Genomic DNA, 17,150 nt, shown 5'->3' with positions numbered 1-17,150 from the left:
GAAGAAGAACGTGGGATCTTGTCCGGATCCAGCGAAAAACCAAAATTGCTTAAGTTTTGTGTTTCATTGAGTCACACGATGGCGAGTGTTAGTTGAAGAAACGTGGTAGAGATTTTAATGTAATGCTGGCGGTTGCGTGGATTTAGGAAGACTCAGGAAACGAAGAATTTGGTAGTAGGGAGGGGGAAGAACAGAAAAACAGGGCCTTAATGATTCACGTTGGGGTTGGAGTGACTAAAAATCTGGACGTCCGACTCCCAGCTGTGTTTACACTTCGTCAGATGTGCAAGATATTCACAGAGTAGCTAAGTTTACAAGTAGATACAGTCACAATGCTAACGGAGCATTTCGGTATGCATAATTGTTGTTTTTAGATAAGGCTAATGAGGAACACGTTTCAGATGGACGATAATAATAGTAGCAGTAGTAGTGGCCAGTGGCAGTGGCAGTGGCAGTGGCAGTGGCAGTAGTAGTAGTATTAACAACAACAATAATAATAATTGTTGTAGTAGTAGTAATAGTAATAGCAATAGTATTAGCAGTAGTAATAATAGTTATTACGAATATACAGGGTGCTTAGTAGGAAAAGACGTAACACCGACTTTGATGATTTGTAACACATTGAATGCCATGGGAATCACCGGTGACCCCAACCAAATTGAATTACTATAGTTCACTCAATTAAACAATGATTATTTGAAAACATTTCTATATTGTTAATATTGCTACCAAATGTGGTAATATTATATTTCTTGCATCTTATGCATTTTGTTCTATGAAATCGTACAGCATTCAACGTGCTAAATATATTGTTAGGGGAATGATTTTGAACAACTTTTTCCTTTTTATGTTGCTCACGGAGGGCTTTATTTCCGAGATAATCGCGAAAAACTTTTGCTACTACTGCATTGAAGTCTGTATACATGAACATGTCCGTGCGAGAGCTACGAGTATAACTACAAAATATCCCCATCCTCACAAAACCCCTTAGCTTTCCCTGGGAGCGACGACAGGCAAAGCATCCTTAGTCTTCAATTCTATGCCAGGCTGTAATTTCAACGTCTGTAGGCTGTTTCTTCTAGTATAAAATTAAATGGGTTTTACGAGAGAGAATATAGAATTTTTGGTAATTATACAGTACATATGCTTCTACCTCCTCTCCAAAGCTAGCTCCATGTATACCGATATCTATTATTTGAATGAAACTCATTTCTATATAAGATAAACTGGGGCGAATCGAATCAGTTCTGGTTTAACAGCAAAAAATTAATAGTTAAAACTTAGAATCAACAGTTTTTTCATAGATCTCTTATTAATAGACATTCAGCTTCAATATCAGTAAAAAAAATGATTAAAAAACTTAAAAACTTGCGCGTTATAAGCGAAAAACTGAAAAGTGAGAAATATCCGATTTGTTAAAAGTCCCGAGTTGAACTTACAACGTTATTATGTTGACCCTAAGAAACTTGTACAACTCCCTCCTCTTCCATTTTTTTCTTATACCTACCATTTTCAAGGAAAACGATGGCTAATAATAGCATGATCATAATGTATATTACGCTCCTTAAACTCACCTTGTTGTTAATGATTTTCACTCATTATTAATCAAAGATCCGAAACACTTAAAAATGTAGGTGGTGCTAAAGCTATGCAACTCAGTGTAGGAAAGATGTATAAAGTAATATGGACGATCAGCATACTCATTTCTATAACAACATAACAGATACGGCCAAAATTCCTATTTCGTTCTGATTTGCCTCGGTCTACCCTAACAGAAACGCATTTATCTGTATCATATTTAAAATGTACAAGGATATCTTCGCATGAACCACTTCCACTAAAATGACGCATCCAATTCGTGGTGAGCTTTTAATACCAAAGAGGACAATAACGAGCTCCACCTACCAGGTACGTAAAGCTCACTTAATTAGTGGTAACAGTGATATAATAGCATATGGCGGAAAACGTAAACAACACCTAACCATGCACTAAATATTACTATAACTTGTTCTAACCAATTACTAATAACTAATACTAATAATCGTAATATACCAATACTAATAACCAATTGTTTCAACAACGAAGTGTAAGTCCCTAAATTATCCATCGTTGTATGAAACTAAGAAAAACTAAATTGTCTGCCTGTGCGATATCGTTTACAAATAAATTGCAGTACAATGGATTACATTTTTCCTGTGGAAACTTTTGCATCTGGTTTTAGCGGATGTGAATTATTAATTAGCAATTTCTAAACGATGAACTGTTTATTGATAAAGATCAATCAGCTGTTTCTAATAAACGCTTTATAAATGAAGGGTTAATATTGAGCAGATTTAAAATTTTAATAGACCAATGATAACATTGGTAACAGTGATAACTAATTGTTTATACCAAAGCGAGGAAAATACAGTTCAGGACAAAAAAACACGTATAACATCAATTAAACGATTTGGAATTGATTTGTATAACTGTTTAACTTTGTTTTATAATCGATTATCCCATTCTTCTACTACCATGGGTTTTAATTGTTGAATTGTTTGAAACCACCTTCCTCCTATGTAAACTTCAGTTTACTTCACTTCATGCAGATGCATTATCGTGCTGAAAAATCTACCCTCTTCGAGTAAAGTGAGCGGCATGTTTCTGTAATCGTTTGTCTATTAAATCGATATATTTGGACTGTTTATTCTGTTAGAAATAAAGTTTATGTCAACTACCCGGGCTCACAGCATAATTCACAAACAAGGTCAGAGAAAATGAATATTTAGATCAACTTTTTCTTATCTATACGTAGATCAACTTTTATCATTAGATCAACTTTTTCTTATCTATACTAAATCCACTAACGAAGTTATCTCGCATGTTCTGAAATACTTTGTATGATGCTATTTTGCAATGTTGAAAAAAGTATTAGAGTAACAACTTTTGGTCAGCAACATCGATAAACTTGAGAAAAATGTTTAACATTAGGGCTAAGGCGAGGTTATTCCAATGACGTTGATCGTGACACATTTTGCCAAAGGTATGATTTTGAACACCTTTTCCCTGGCAACATGTTACCATCGCTCAGCTGTAATTTGTTAGAAACATTGCAAAAATATATCTGGCAAAGGGGGACTAATTATTCAGAAAAAAGGTAACCTTTTGTATGACCTCGAACTTGACATATGTTGTTAGGGTCATTGTTTTAAATGCCTAACACTTAAAATTTTTGACGGTCACAGTTAGTCCAAAAGTTATTATCAGGTATAATATTGTATATTTTTTTTAATTACTCATTTACTTGAGATTGCACGCAACTAATTTTCGTAAATTTTGTAAATTTGTAAAGGAAATATCAATAAATTTTAGGAAAAGTGGGTTTTTAGAATAATTAATGTTCCATATGATAAACACACTGCATACTGGTAACGAGAAATCTCGTTTTTATAAAAAGACACTTAGCAATGTAACTTTGCTAATTACTACAGCATTTAAAAAAATATTAAATTTGATTCGAACTGATTATATATTTAAAATATATTATATAAGAATATAATTTTTGAAGTTTTCTATATATAGTGATATAAGTTGATCTCACTGAAAATCGCCATCCGCACAATTCAATTTTCTGAAAATTAGCCGGTACGCGACGTGTTAATGAATGAGATCATTTATTAATGTTTAGTGATGAAATAATAACTTTAAACGCTTTTCTTACTTACTTCATTCATTATTATTTATATTTGTGATTAATACATTCGGTCATTAATGCCTCTGAAGTGAAAGCCGTCGATTAACGTCTCACATCAACAACGATACGCAATGTGTTAACGTAAAGAAGTTGTAATTTTAAACAAAGATGGGCAATTTCACTATTTATATAAAAAGTTTCAAGTAACAAATGAAAGATAAATATAACACTTAAAATTATGACAAAGTAACATTCAAACTGAAGCAGATAGATACGTGTAAAATGTGTACACAGTACACATTTTGTACAAAGTACAAAAGGTAGACCTTCAAACAAAAGAAAGTTGAAGAATTGAAAAAGTTGTTCATATATTGTAACTCTTAAAAATTTCTGAAAATTTATCGACTTGCATCTGCTATTAGAATAAATATAATCGATAAATAATGAACAGACATGTAGCAGAATATTGTTTAATTCTTACGAACTGTTTATCGTATTCATTGCATTCATATGTTCTAATGTTGACTTGTCATTAAAATTTAGTTAAAAAAATTTTTTACAAGGCGCATAAAATTTTTAATGATGATAATATTTTGCGTGTAGATGTGACTCACATAATAATTTTCATATGTATTCGAACTCTTATTCAGTTATTTATGTAGTGAGGTTTCTGAAGGTACGAAACATGTTTCTCTTTCAAATTGTTTAATGAATATGAAAAACGTGCGTCTACAATTTCTTCGCGTTTACAAAATAAGCGGCAAGCAGAAAAATTCGTTCTCGAAACAATTAAACGTTTCAAATCCATTTCGAGTTCAGAAATGCCAAAGATAGACTTGGCAGTCGCTGAACATCATCCGCGAACAAGTTTCACGAAATTTTCGTCGATTAATGCAAAAATGATTTGTGAAATCGACATTAGCGAAGGTAGTGTTCATAATACATTATAGTTAAAAAAAAGCTAAAACTCTAGGCTTTAAAATTGGGAAGAGCTCCGCATTTGAATAATAAAAAATATGAAATACGCGTCAAGTGTTGCTGACAACTGTCGTAAAGGCGCGGCGTTCAATCGCATGAAAGGCTGGTCCTTTTTTGTGAAAAACTTTTAATTGTCGAATAATTTCACAACATACAAAATGTCATAGTGTTTTTTTCTAGATTGAAGGAAGGGAATGAAAGAGGCCGTATTATTTTGCGCATTCAGATACCAAAAGAGGTAATAATTTGAGCTAGAATATCCTATTTGTGCGAAGCTGATCTGGATATTGTAAAAAATGGAATATAAATCAACACTAATGATTGGGTTAATGGTATTTTATTTCATATTGCATTTCCAAAAGTTTCTTTGGACTTTTAAAATTTGGACCTTGTAAACAAAAACAATAACAATGTAATCATTCCTTTTATTCTCACAAGTGACTGCGAGTCACATCGTGGTATGATTCGTAGAAAAGCACGTGGTACGATTAGGGTTAAATGCACCGTTTTCCCGTAAGTGTAAGAAAACTTATATGAACGAAGGGTCGAGCAAAAAGCACCCAAGATTTTTGTAATGAAATGATGAATCAAAAATGATTTTGGCTTCTGTATTTACCAGACCTGAATCTTGTAGACTATGTCTTTGGAGAGTCTCGAAACAAAGATTTGTTCTGAACTTCACAAGTCCGTGAAATCACTAAAACATGATTTACTGAAAGCAGAGAAGGAAGTTGATCTAAGTAGACTGCATGTCGTCATAATCAATTTTTACAACGCCTCAACGCCTGTATTAAAGAAGATAGAGGAACTTTCGAAAAAAGTTTTGATTTAACTAAAACTCTGCCATTCTTTGAATATCATTACGTGTTTGTTTACCTCTATTTATTAAAATTTAAGTAAGAACAGTCCTTTTTTTAAGTTGCTAAACATTTTACGCAATCTCCATTTTATAGGAACACAGTACTGTGTACATATATTCTAAAAATAACATTTATTCATAAATATATTCATGCAAAAAGTTGTTCGAAATACAAATTCTCGATGCGATTTAAATTTATTAGCGAAGATTTATTATCCGTGAAGACAAAAGTAGGTATAAAAAAAAATTTAATTGTAGACTTTACATTTAAACGACATGAAAAGTCACCACCTCGTAGGTTGTACCATAATTTCGGATATATCCTGCACGAATAATTTTTCAATCGAATAAACCAAGGTGACCCAAAAAGATATATACACTCTTTGAGTGATTGTAAACATAATGTTTACGAAGAAAAAAATTTAAACAACCAGCAATTACGACCTATTTTTATAGCGAAATTTAAAAAAATACAAAACTATTTTGAAAAATAAAATTATAAATATTTATGCATTCGTATATTTTAATTTCCATTTCTTTAATATAAATGTAAGTAAAATTTCATACGATCAAACGTATGTGGGTACATTGTTCTGCATCAGTATTCAAATTGTTGTTGTATTTAAATTTTTCCCCATCCCTGTTTATAAGTTGTAACATGCATTCAACGATGAAATAAAAGTACACGTGAGATCGATATTATATTTATATTTATAAAATTATTCATCATTAGAAAGCACATATGATCTATCTATATGACGTAATTCACTACGCACACACGCGTACAAGCGTGCCTACGAGCGCACGCACGCACAAAGAGAAAAACACGCGGAGCCGCACGCACACCGTCGAACCATTCATACACTCTCATCCGCTCACGCAGGCGTAAGCACACACATACACACACGCGCGGGCATACATACACATGTACGTATGCGCACACACGCGCGCGGGTCAATAAAAGAGGTAGGGAACAGATCAAGAAATACAAAGGAAACAAAGAAAAAATTAGAAAATAGAAAAGAAAAGAGAGATCGGAGGAGAGAACAGAGGAGAGAGAAAATAGAAAATAGAAGAGGGAAAAGAGAAAAAAACAAAAAGAGGAAGGCCTTTTCTTTTGAGGAAGGGAGGGGAACGTGCGCGCGCACGTGTGCGCGTGTGCACGTACACGTATATCCGTGTGTGAACGGCGACGCGCGACACAACAAACGAGTATACGTGTTTATGTATGCACGTGTACATATTCAGAGTACCTCACGAATGTGTTTTACAGGTTTTTTTGTCGTTCGTTTTTTTTCCTTTTATTCTTTACGCAACTTTGTAACTGCTCGAATTGGAAGAAAGTGCGACAGAGATTTTTCATTAACCAAGCCAGTTGCATCACAGTGTAATTAAAAAATCGCATCGTGTCACCCGCGAGAAAAATATCATCGGTGTAATTGCAATACAAGATTTCCTTCTTTTCCTCGTTTCCCTCTCGATTTACAAAGTTTTTCTCCTTTTTCGTCATTCGTCGACCGTACACTTCCGGCGTTTTCCGGCATTTTCCGGCATTTTCCCGCAACTCATAGTCGAATCCCAAATTCTAGCGCTCTAAAACGAATATGTATAAATCCTTAAGAGACAAAGTTAACTCCACTCGTTAATCAAAATTAATTACTACGACGCTCATAAGATTGTTCGAACTTAGCAGAAGAAAAACAAAAAAAAAGAAAAAATATAAAAGAAAAATAACAAATTCGTCGTCTACTTATCTAACGGAAGGGATCAGCAATTCCATCGACAACACGATCTATGCCGAACTTCCTGAGGTTTCGGCAATTCCGCACTTAGAAAGAAACAGGAAACAAAAATATTATAATAATAAGGGGGGACAAGAAAAATAAAAAAGAACACCGGGGAGAAGCGGGAGGAATAATGGAACATCGTCGTCGTCGACGACAAGCAATTTTGGATGGTAAAGAAGAGGACCACGCGATGGAATCGTATCGTAAAAGAAGCTAACGCTAGGGGACGCTCTCTCCGTGTGAAAAGGATAAAGATCGACACGTTTCAACGCGGATTTCCGTCGCAAACGGAATTAACGAGGAGCTCGCGTTTCCGTTTGATTACATATTTTTTTCCCTTTTCTCTCTTTTGTCTACCTCGTGGCAATTTCTTCCAACTTCCTCCGTCGTCTTTTTTCTTTTATTCATGTTTTTTTTTACTCTCCCGTTTAATAATTGGTAAACATCCTGGAAAAATAAGACACTTGCGTGAGATTTCTTTCATATGCATGTATATATACATATATACACACCATTTCTTTTGTATCGCGCGGCGTGTGTATATACATATAAACCTGATTAGACATATTTCTTTCTTCCTCTATTTATCGTTTTCTGCTTTCGCAACTTACTTTTTTCTTTCATAATTCTGCTTTGTTCACGATTCGATCAATGTAACAACAGATGTCATTTAGAAGTAATTTAATATTTTTTTCTCTTTTTTTTTAAATCTTTTCTTTCTGTAGTGTGCATCTCTAAGACCCAAAAGGAGAATTACCGAGCTATGCAAAATAGAAGATTGATCTCCATCTTATTTTTTATCATTTCTTTATCCTCACACGTATACATATATAAATATACGTAAATTTATATACCGATTGTATATAAACAATAGGGCAAATTAGTTATATACAACGCGGTATATAAATCCCTATACATATATATACATATACATTTATATATATATATATATATATGTATGTATAAAGGTACTCTTACTATTGAATAGAAATATGCATATTCCAAGTGTTCAATAATATCAATATTGATATAATAATAATTATTATTATTATAATAATAAAATAATAATATTAATAATAATAATCCTTAATATTATAATAATATAGTAATTGCAACAAGAATATTGGTAATAGTGATAATGATGATGTCAATAATAATAAAATAAAATAAAATAATAATAATTATTATAATAATAATTAATAATAATTAATAATAATAATAATAATAATAATAGTTATAATCATATTAACAACAACAAGTATTCTTTGTCACATTTTGGTTGCAGATTCTTACAATCACAAATATATTATTCATAAATGTAATAGTCAAAAAGGATGTTAAATTAAGAGAATACGTGGATAGTGCTCTATTTTGTTTTCATCATCTTTCCTCTCGTTAATCTTCCCTCTTGTGTACAATAATTAAACCTATAAATAGTTCTATGTTCAACAGCCAGTGGTATAGTAAAGTATACCTTTGAGGTACCTACGTAGTTTCTTTCAGTGATACCAAATACAAGACCGACAGGCCACGTGATCACGCCCCGGCTGACGGGAGGTGAAGTCCCGCGGCCGTTAATCTATATCGTGTCGGTATTATATTTATATATATTTATATTTGTATTTATATTTATATTTATATTTATATTTATATTTATATTTATATGTATATTTATATGTATATTTATATTTATATTTATATTTATATTTATATTTATATTTATATTTATATTTATATTTATATATTTATACTCGAATATCGTTCGAAGCTGGGATATCCCGACAAAGGCTTTCTTTCTTTCTTTCTTTCTTTTATATATATGTATAATCTTATCACTCGTATGTATATATATAAAACAAGACAGAGCGTCGCGCTATCTAGCCACATGCTCCCACGCAACCACCCCTTCCCTTCTCTTCCCTTCTTTTACATTCAACCCCCTTGTTCCATCTTTCTTTCAGTTGTAATTTCAACAACGCGCAACATCCCATTCCGATTCGTTATCAATCTTTCCCTTTTCACTCTACGATTCGCGATCCTCCGAACAGAAGAATTCCAGACTGAGAGAGGATCGGCGGTCCTTTCATCCCGAAGTGTCGAGTCCGGGACGATACACGACGGTACATGCTACTCGCGAGCGAGAATCTCGACACAGCCAAACAGAGAAACGGAAACTTTTGGTCCTTCGAGTTCGAGTAAGATAAAAGAAGATGGTCACGCGTGTCGTCGCGAACGCGGATGCTATCCGCCGTGGTTTCCGGCGTTTCCTCAATTTTCACGACGCGGAAAAGGTCCGAGGGTGCGGGGGACGCACGGGCCCACAGCTTTCTCACATTGTATTTGGTGATACGTATCTGAATACTGACTTCGTGTGTTGTAGCGTTACATATAATACAATAGTATCCATTACGTATAAGGTGTAACATGGGGTGTAACTGTATCGTGTGACTATGTGTCCGTGTATGCGTGTGTGATCGATATTCCTTCTTCTCTCTTCCTTGTTCGTCGCGCGTTCACCCGGCTTCCTCGTTCCCCCGTTTCCTTTTTCTCCATTTTATGTTCAAACGTATATTACATAGATTCCGTTACCGTGCAAGGCATTATTGGCCTGCAGTCACTCGGACAACAGCTTCTGTAACAGCGACGACTGGTTCACCTTGGGATCACCTCGAGCCACTTCCTCCATAGAAGTCTGGAAAAATCAGTTCCGTTCGATTAGCATCGAGGCGCTCGCTTGCTCGATCGAGGGATTCGATCGGGGACGACCATCCTCCTGATCGAGAGACATAAGTCGGTTCAGAATGTAGGGCAGAGTAGACAGAAATTCTGAGCGACGGAATATCGGGATTCGAACTATACAGTACTTTAAGTGAAATATCAATATTTTATTAAACGAGTGTTCAATCAAATATTTATTGACTGCACAATGCAGACGAAAACAACTTTAATCATGGAAAGATACTTTTTCTTCGTTGTATCGGTTCGTGATTATCTGAGATCGTTTCTTTTGGTAGACGTTTAAAGAAAATAAGAAAGAAAATGGATCATTCTGATACAAAAAAAAACCATCGATTAATGTTCGGAATTATGTATTGTAAATATATCTAATACCTATTACCTAGAAATACCTTTAACAAATATACTAAAACTTTATTTTAGTTGGTGCGATATTACTAATAATTTAGGTTCTTCAAAAGCTGACTTTATTCTTAAAAATTAATATTAAATTATATCAGGTTCAAAAATATTGTTACTAACTTTCCAATAATTGTAAACTAATTTGTAATGCATTTAGAAGAAATCTTAATGTTTCTATTATATGTCTCGTGGGACTGGAAAAATAATAAAACATTAGCCAAAAATGCTAAGAAAATTGTAAGTCCTTTCTTCAGTGCAATCTGCGTAGCAAAAATTAATCGGCCGTTGATTAAACGTTATTTGCAAAAATCTAAATTAATAATTAGTATAGCTATTGTGCAGAATAAATAGTTGAACGAAATCTGTTCTATGGTTTCGCCTTGAAACGAGTATTAACGTGCTAAAGTGAAGTTAATTTTCAATTCAATACGCAAAAATAAAGTATACAATAATGGATAACGCAATAACTAATGATTTAATGTCGCAGCTATTTCTTACTTTCGTAAAATATGTATGAATACAAAGATTTTTTAAAACAAATACCATACAGTCTTAATTTGTGACCATAAATTAATTTTGTAATACAGATTACAAAAGAAAGATGGATATAACCGTCTAAGAATTCTGTCTATGTCATTCTGCCTATTACATTCTAATAATGACTTCCAATGACTTAAACTTGACACCATAAATATTGAAACCAACATCTCGTTTCTGAAATTTTGAAATGACAAACAACTCGAAACTGAAAGATGGTCTACGGATTAAAAAACCAGGAAAGTAAAAATCTTTTACTTTTGCAGTGGTAAAAGTATTATTTCAAACGTTAAAAACTACTTTGCGGTCAAATGACAAAACGTGACATGTACGATCTCCATCAGATTTAAGCTGTGCGTTTCTTTATGTATATGTAAATGAAAGTAGAATTTAAGTGATTTGTATAACTTGAAAATTACAATTACTAATACAAAAATTATACTTTTGAAAACACTGTGATTTTTCACAACCACACAAACTTTAAATATACCGCGATATGTAACTACGTACATAACGTTCTGTCATTTGACGAAAGATGTAAGAATATTTTAGACATAATATCAATGCTATAATCACATGAAGTATATGACAATTTTAATACGAATTTCTCATAAACTACTTAAAAGCTGAAATAAAGAAATTCCCATTTTCCATATCTGGAAACAATTCACTATACATTCAATAATAAGCATCATGTCAGTTTTCGAATATTTCTACACACACTAGAAAAAATAAAGATAAGAGAATAGAAAAGACTAACGAATTCTCGCTCGTATTGTCCGAAATTGCCCCAGTAAAAATAAATCTACGAAGATAAACGTATTGCTGTCACTCTAAAAGAAAAATGTACTAAAGCTACGTGTTCTCTACGTGTCTAATATTCTAATGCAATACCAAAGGCTGCTAATGTAGTGGTGTTTGAGAAAAATACATAGGAAAAGAAAGAGAAATTCGCTTTACTATCGTGATTGTGTAATAACCACACGACAAGCAACGAACGTAAAGAAAAATAGCGATTTTTATTTGTTTAATTTTTGGTTTTATGAAAGCAGTTATTTCGCAGAACGTTAAGAAGCAACGTTGAGAATCATAATGTATGGAAAGGTGGCTAGTCATGTGCCTCAAATTATAAAGCACAGTCCTTTCGACCACAATATTCTCTCTATAAGAGAATCTTTACATGAACTATATTTTCACAAACTAATGAAACGCTAAAATCGGAGAAACTAAATAGTAATTCCTGTGTTTCGAAATGAAATTCCGCCAAAAGTTTTTATGTGAATAACTGTTCAAGTTTTAATACTCTATACATTTATAAAGTTCACAGTCTGGTGATAAATACATCATGAATCTTTATGCACTTATTGCATGTACAAATGTGCAAAATACAAGTGATGAGAAATTTTAATTAAATGTAAGAAATTTGTTTACTTCTTTTCCATCTAAAGCAGACTTGTCCAACCCATGACCCGCGGGCTTGCACGTGGCCCAGCAAAAAATCATAAGCTTACAAACTTTATGAGATTGCGACTGAAAGACCCATTAACAATACTACAAATACAAGTTAAGCATGCTGTTAATTTATGTGCGGCCCATAGCAACCCATTTTCTTCCAATAAAGCACAGGGAAGCTAAAAAGTTGGACACCCCTGATCTAAAGGGACGTTTAGTAAACGAAGTACAGTTTTATTCGTTTGTCCTTTTAGTTAATAAATATTCGAAACTATATAAAAATCTAAAAGCGTTACTAAATGCTACTTATACACTATGTTCAATACATTGCGAGTTAATTTTAACGATAGCATTATTTGCGATGATAGCACTGAACAAGATTGCAAGATTTCAGTACAAGTTAATAGAGGATTCCAGATGTAGTTTATTTCAAATGCTATAATAACAGAGAATATAATACGAGAAGTAATGACAAAATGAAAGAACTATAGAAACATTTACAAAAGAAAATATATTAATTTTTAATGTCCCTAATCAGATAATGCTCTTTAAGTATGAAATAATTAATTTAATTATAATATTTAATTATTAATTATTCAATATTCAAAGATCAATTACTAAAGTTGTATGTATGTAAACAAATAAACATTTTTATATACAAAATGATGACAAAGTGAATGTTTGTATAAATAAAAAAGTTATCATGAGTAAATTTTCTATATCATGACAATCTGCATGCTTCCATCAAACTTGCATATGTACAAAAATGATGAAACGTATTAAAAATAAGTTTTTCTCATACTTTTCTATAGAATTATTGTTCTATATTTATACGCATTTGTACAGTTATAAGAAGAAATGAAATTTTGGTATAAAAAACTAATATTTATTCTTTTTAATAAAATAAGGATTGAAATACTTTCTCCTGCGTACAGAGTGTTTCTATTATATGTCACAACCACCAAAAGGTGATTCTATTGCTTTCATTTGATGGAAAAAGATGTATGTAAGCAAGTGCTAAAAAAATTCATTCCGACCGTGAAAAAAAGAATAAAATTGTTTATTGCTACATGACACATATTCTGCTTATTGTGGAGACAAATAGCCTGAAAGGAACATGGGTCGAAAATGAATAGTTTGCTTGCAAATTGCTATTGAAGTTCCCATGGGAAAATAAAGGTCACGATGTCCAGTGTCCTTTTCTGTTACTGGATGGATCACCGGTCTCGACGCTACAGAACTTCATCCTGTGTCAAATTCCATCACCAGTTTGTCATTTCGCACTGTAACAGAACACATTCATTCGACTCGCTATCCCAACTAATCGATATTCGTGTACTAAAAGAAAACAATGAATATTGCGATCCTTTACTGATCCCTGGGAACTTTAACAACAATTTGCAAGCAAACGAATTATTTCCGAACCCTGGCTCCTCTCAATTTTCCGCTGCAACGAATAGAATACAATACCGAAATACAAAACTTGTAACCCTTTTTGTGAAGGTCAGAATGAATTTTAGTATCACTTCCTTAATTGCTTTTCCATCAAACCGCAGCTGTAGAATCTCGCTGTAGTGGTCGTGACATATATATTTAGAAACTCCCAACACATAGAAGTAACTATAAGTAAAAAACTATAATTCAAGTAACTCAGTGTTTTTCTTTGGAAAAAATGAAATTGTAACTAAACTGTCAAAATGTCAAACCTCTTAATAAAATAAAATAAATAAACATGAACACAGCAGCTTTACAGAAAATCACCTTGAAGTGACACTTCCGTTGAATGCATTATTGTTATCGGCAAACAGATAATGAATTAAATTCTATTAATTATACATGCAATATTTGCACTATAGTTATCGAGGTTTATTTCTGAAATTGCAGGGAGTATAACATTCTATCATTTACGGGAACTGTTTCAAATTGTCAAGATGCTGAACGATGGAAGTATCTTCTTCAAGATGCATCCTTAGCGAGGTCAATGCGCGGATAGTTGCGCCATGCAATGAGAACAAATAGCTCCGAAAATAAATTGCAAGAACTGCATTTTGAAATACTTATTGGCTCACTGTGAAAAAGCATTACAATACCACAAATGTAATAAATTACACGATGCAACAAAGTGGCAGATTGACTTTTAATATTTATTTCAAATGAGCTGAAGCTTACGGCACCATCACTCTACGTATAAAAATGAAAAAATATGCCTTTGCACTAACAACCTCTCAAATCGAAATACGAATAATAATAAAACAACAATCGGATTTGAATAGACTAAATTGAAAGCAAGAGAGAAAGAAAGAATATTTGAATGGATGTACATTGTTGTATTATTTATTAGAATGACTCTCATAGTAACTATTGTTTTTACTATAAAAAAAAGAAAATATAGTACATCGTAATTATACAATAATATTTGAAATTTGGTAAATTTGATTTCACGAGTCAGGACATTGTAGGAAATTCTTATATTTGCCAGTAACAAGAACTTCAATCTTTGCGTTTATTGACAATAAATTAGTTTTGTGCGCGAAGAACGAAAAAGATGCGAGGTTACTTGTACTCAACACAGTAGGAAAAAATAAAAATTAGTTTTAATTGTGCAAATGATAGCACAATCATGTTAAGAACAGCAAAACAGTAATATATCCAATTACATGTTTTTAAGAAGCTGAAATCGAACTTCTTTATTCGATATCAATCATATTAGTAAATCTAACAAAGATACATAAAAAAAATAAATATTGCGAGTTTAACTTTGCAATATGTCACTGAGTGTAAAACTTGGATAAAACGTTTACACATATTTTATTGTGAAATTTTGGCCAAGCGAAAATTTCACTCGAGTGTTTTTTTTCAACATAAACAAATCAATGATATATCATTTGTACCTATAATTGTGGATTTTGCAATTAAATATTATTCATCTCTGTATAGTTAGAAAAATTTATTCTGTAAACCAAACAAGTTTTATTTCGATTCCAATTCCTTAAAACTAATCCATAACAATCGTAAATATCTACAATCTAATTGTATATTTAATAAAGCTAAACGAAAAACTAACAGTTTCTTATACTACATATATAATAGTAATAGAAACAGTTATCTTATTCAGTTTCTATTACTATAGTACATATGTCAAATTTCGGAATGCGTACAATTCGTACGCATTATACAAGTAATCGCAACTTCGGCAACAGATACAAGCAGAAACAGTAATAATCGTTTAATAATTGTTTTTCAAAAGAAGAGCTCTAAAATACACCGAGAATCATAATACCTCTCTACTAATTGGAGCATTCAAATCTCACCAGCCTGGAGTATGTACTGTAGTCAATGTAAATGCAAATGATTTTATTCATTTCTTTACTCGAAAACCATTTGTTCAAAACGAACAAAATAAATATATTATTTTATTATATTTAACGTCACGGTATTAAATCCAGCTATTAAAAACCTGCAATCGTCTACTTTCTATGCTCGTATACATTCACGATTCCTATCATGACTGATGGTGTACTTCAGAGTTCTTTCTTCCTTTTTTTAAAAAATAAACTATTCTAAAAAAAGATCAGAACTACTAATTTCCTACTAGCATTGCATCACCGTTACCCGTACCTGGTCTACAACATCTAAATACACTTACAACGAAAAAGAGATAATCCTAGGAAAAAAAAACACGAACTACCATACAAATTTGGCTTAGCATACCCGTTACACCTGAGTACCTATACACCCGAGTATCTCATAAGGTCTTATAACTGACTACTACAGCCTTCTATCTGACCTGCCGGGTACTCGGATACTCGAAAGGGTATTTACCTAGTTACGCAAATATTCCGAAGTATGTTTTCCTCGAGTACACTACTTGTGTTACCCTAATATTCGAGTAATTCATATTTTTGTATCAAATAATAAAAATAAAACAATTAATTATTTCGAAATAAAACCCAGCAGGATCAGTAACGATAGTTCTAGTAGTCAGTTATAAAGCCTTATTAGATGTTCGTTATTAGGTACTCGGGAACTTGGCTTCTCATAAGATAACCGGGTAATTTTCACACTATCCAGATATCTCAAGGATAACCCAGGTACCCAGGACTTTGCTAAGTCACAGCTCTAGTACAAAATCGTGCGATACGCGGAACTGTATAGAAAGACGAAACTGTGCTGATAAATATATAAACATCCGCCGAGCTAATGCAAGATAACGGATAGCGGCCATAAATCCGAATATAAATATGTATACATATCTTACGTAATAAATTAACAATATAAATAACGTCCAAGTGACACATGCAAAGAGAGCGCTAAAATACCCCCTACAAGTTTTACGCTCAGTGCGTAAAGAGAAAAAAAAATCATTAACATTTCGTGCACAGTAAGTTCTGAAGCCAAGCGAAGAAGGGTAGACATAGCATACAAAATCAAAATTAAAACAAAAATAAAGAAAAAAATGTAAGATAAATAAGATAAATATATAAATGTATATAATATATATATACATATATATATATATATATACATATACGTATATATATACATATACGTAATAAATACATATGTATATGTGTATATACACATATATACGTAAAAGTAATTGTCGGAAGGGTCTTACCCTGGAGGACGAGGGGGCACTTCCGGCACTCCCAATGGCCCAGCTCTTTGCAGGGCCATCGCTAACCACAGCCTCACCTAGTTAGGACATTGTAACAGTAGGCGTTAC

General features: G+C 32.7%; 1 protein-coding gene across 15 annotated transcripts in view; it reads right to left on the bottom strand.

Annotated features, from left to right (window-relative positions):
- Positions 1–6,203: 6,203 nt before the first annotated feature.
- LOC116424817 (uncharacterized) overlaps positions 6,204–17,150 on the bottom strand; it is a 327,658-nt gene continuing 316,711 nt past the window's right edge. For 14 of the 15 annotated variants that reach the window (XM_031971727.2, XM_031971728.2, XM_031971726.2 and 11 more), the window contains 2 exons: positions 17,043–17,119; positions 6,204–9,989 (listed from right to left, as the gene is read on the bottom strand). In XM_031971727.2, the coding sequence (XP_031827587.1) occupies positions 9,912–9,989; positions 17,043–17,119 (155 nt within the window). In that variant the 3' untranslated portion in view covers positions 6,204–9,911. The remainder of the gene's footprint in view (positions 9,990–17,042; positions 17,120–17,150) is intronic. The other variant, XM_031971720.2, reaches the window with a different exon arrangement.

This window comes from Nomia melanderi, chromosome 5 (assembly GCF_051020985.1).
Source record: "Nomia melanderi isolate GNS246 chromosome 5, iyNomMela1, whole genome shotgun sequence".
Taxonomy (NCBI): domain Eukaryota; kingdom Metazoa; phylum Arthropoda; class Insecta; order Hymenoptera; family Halictidae; genus Nomia; species Nomia melanderi.
The sequence above is the reverse complement of the archived record's forward strand: the minus strand, read 5'-3'. Positions and strand labels throughout refer to the sequence as shown.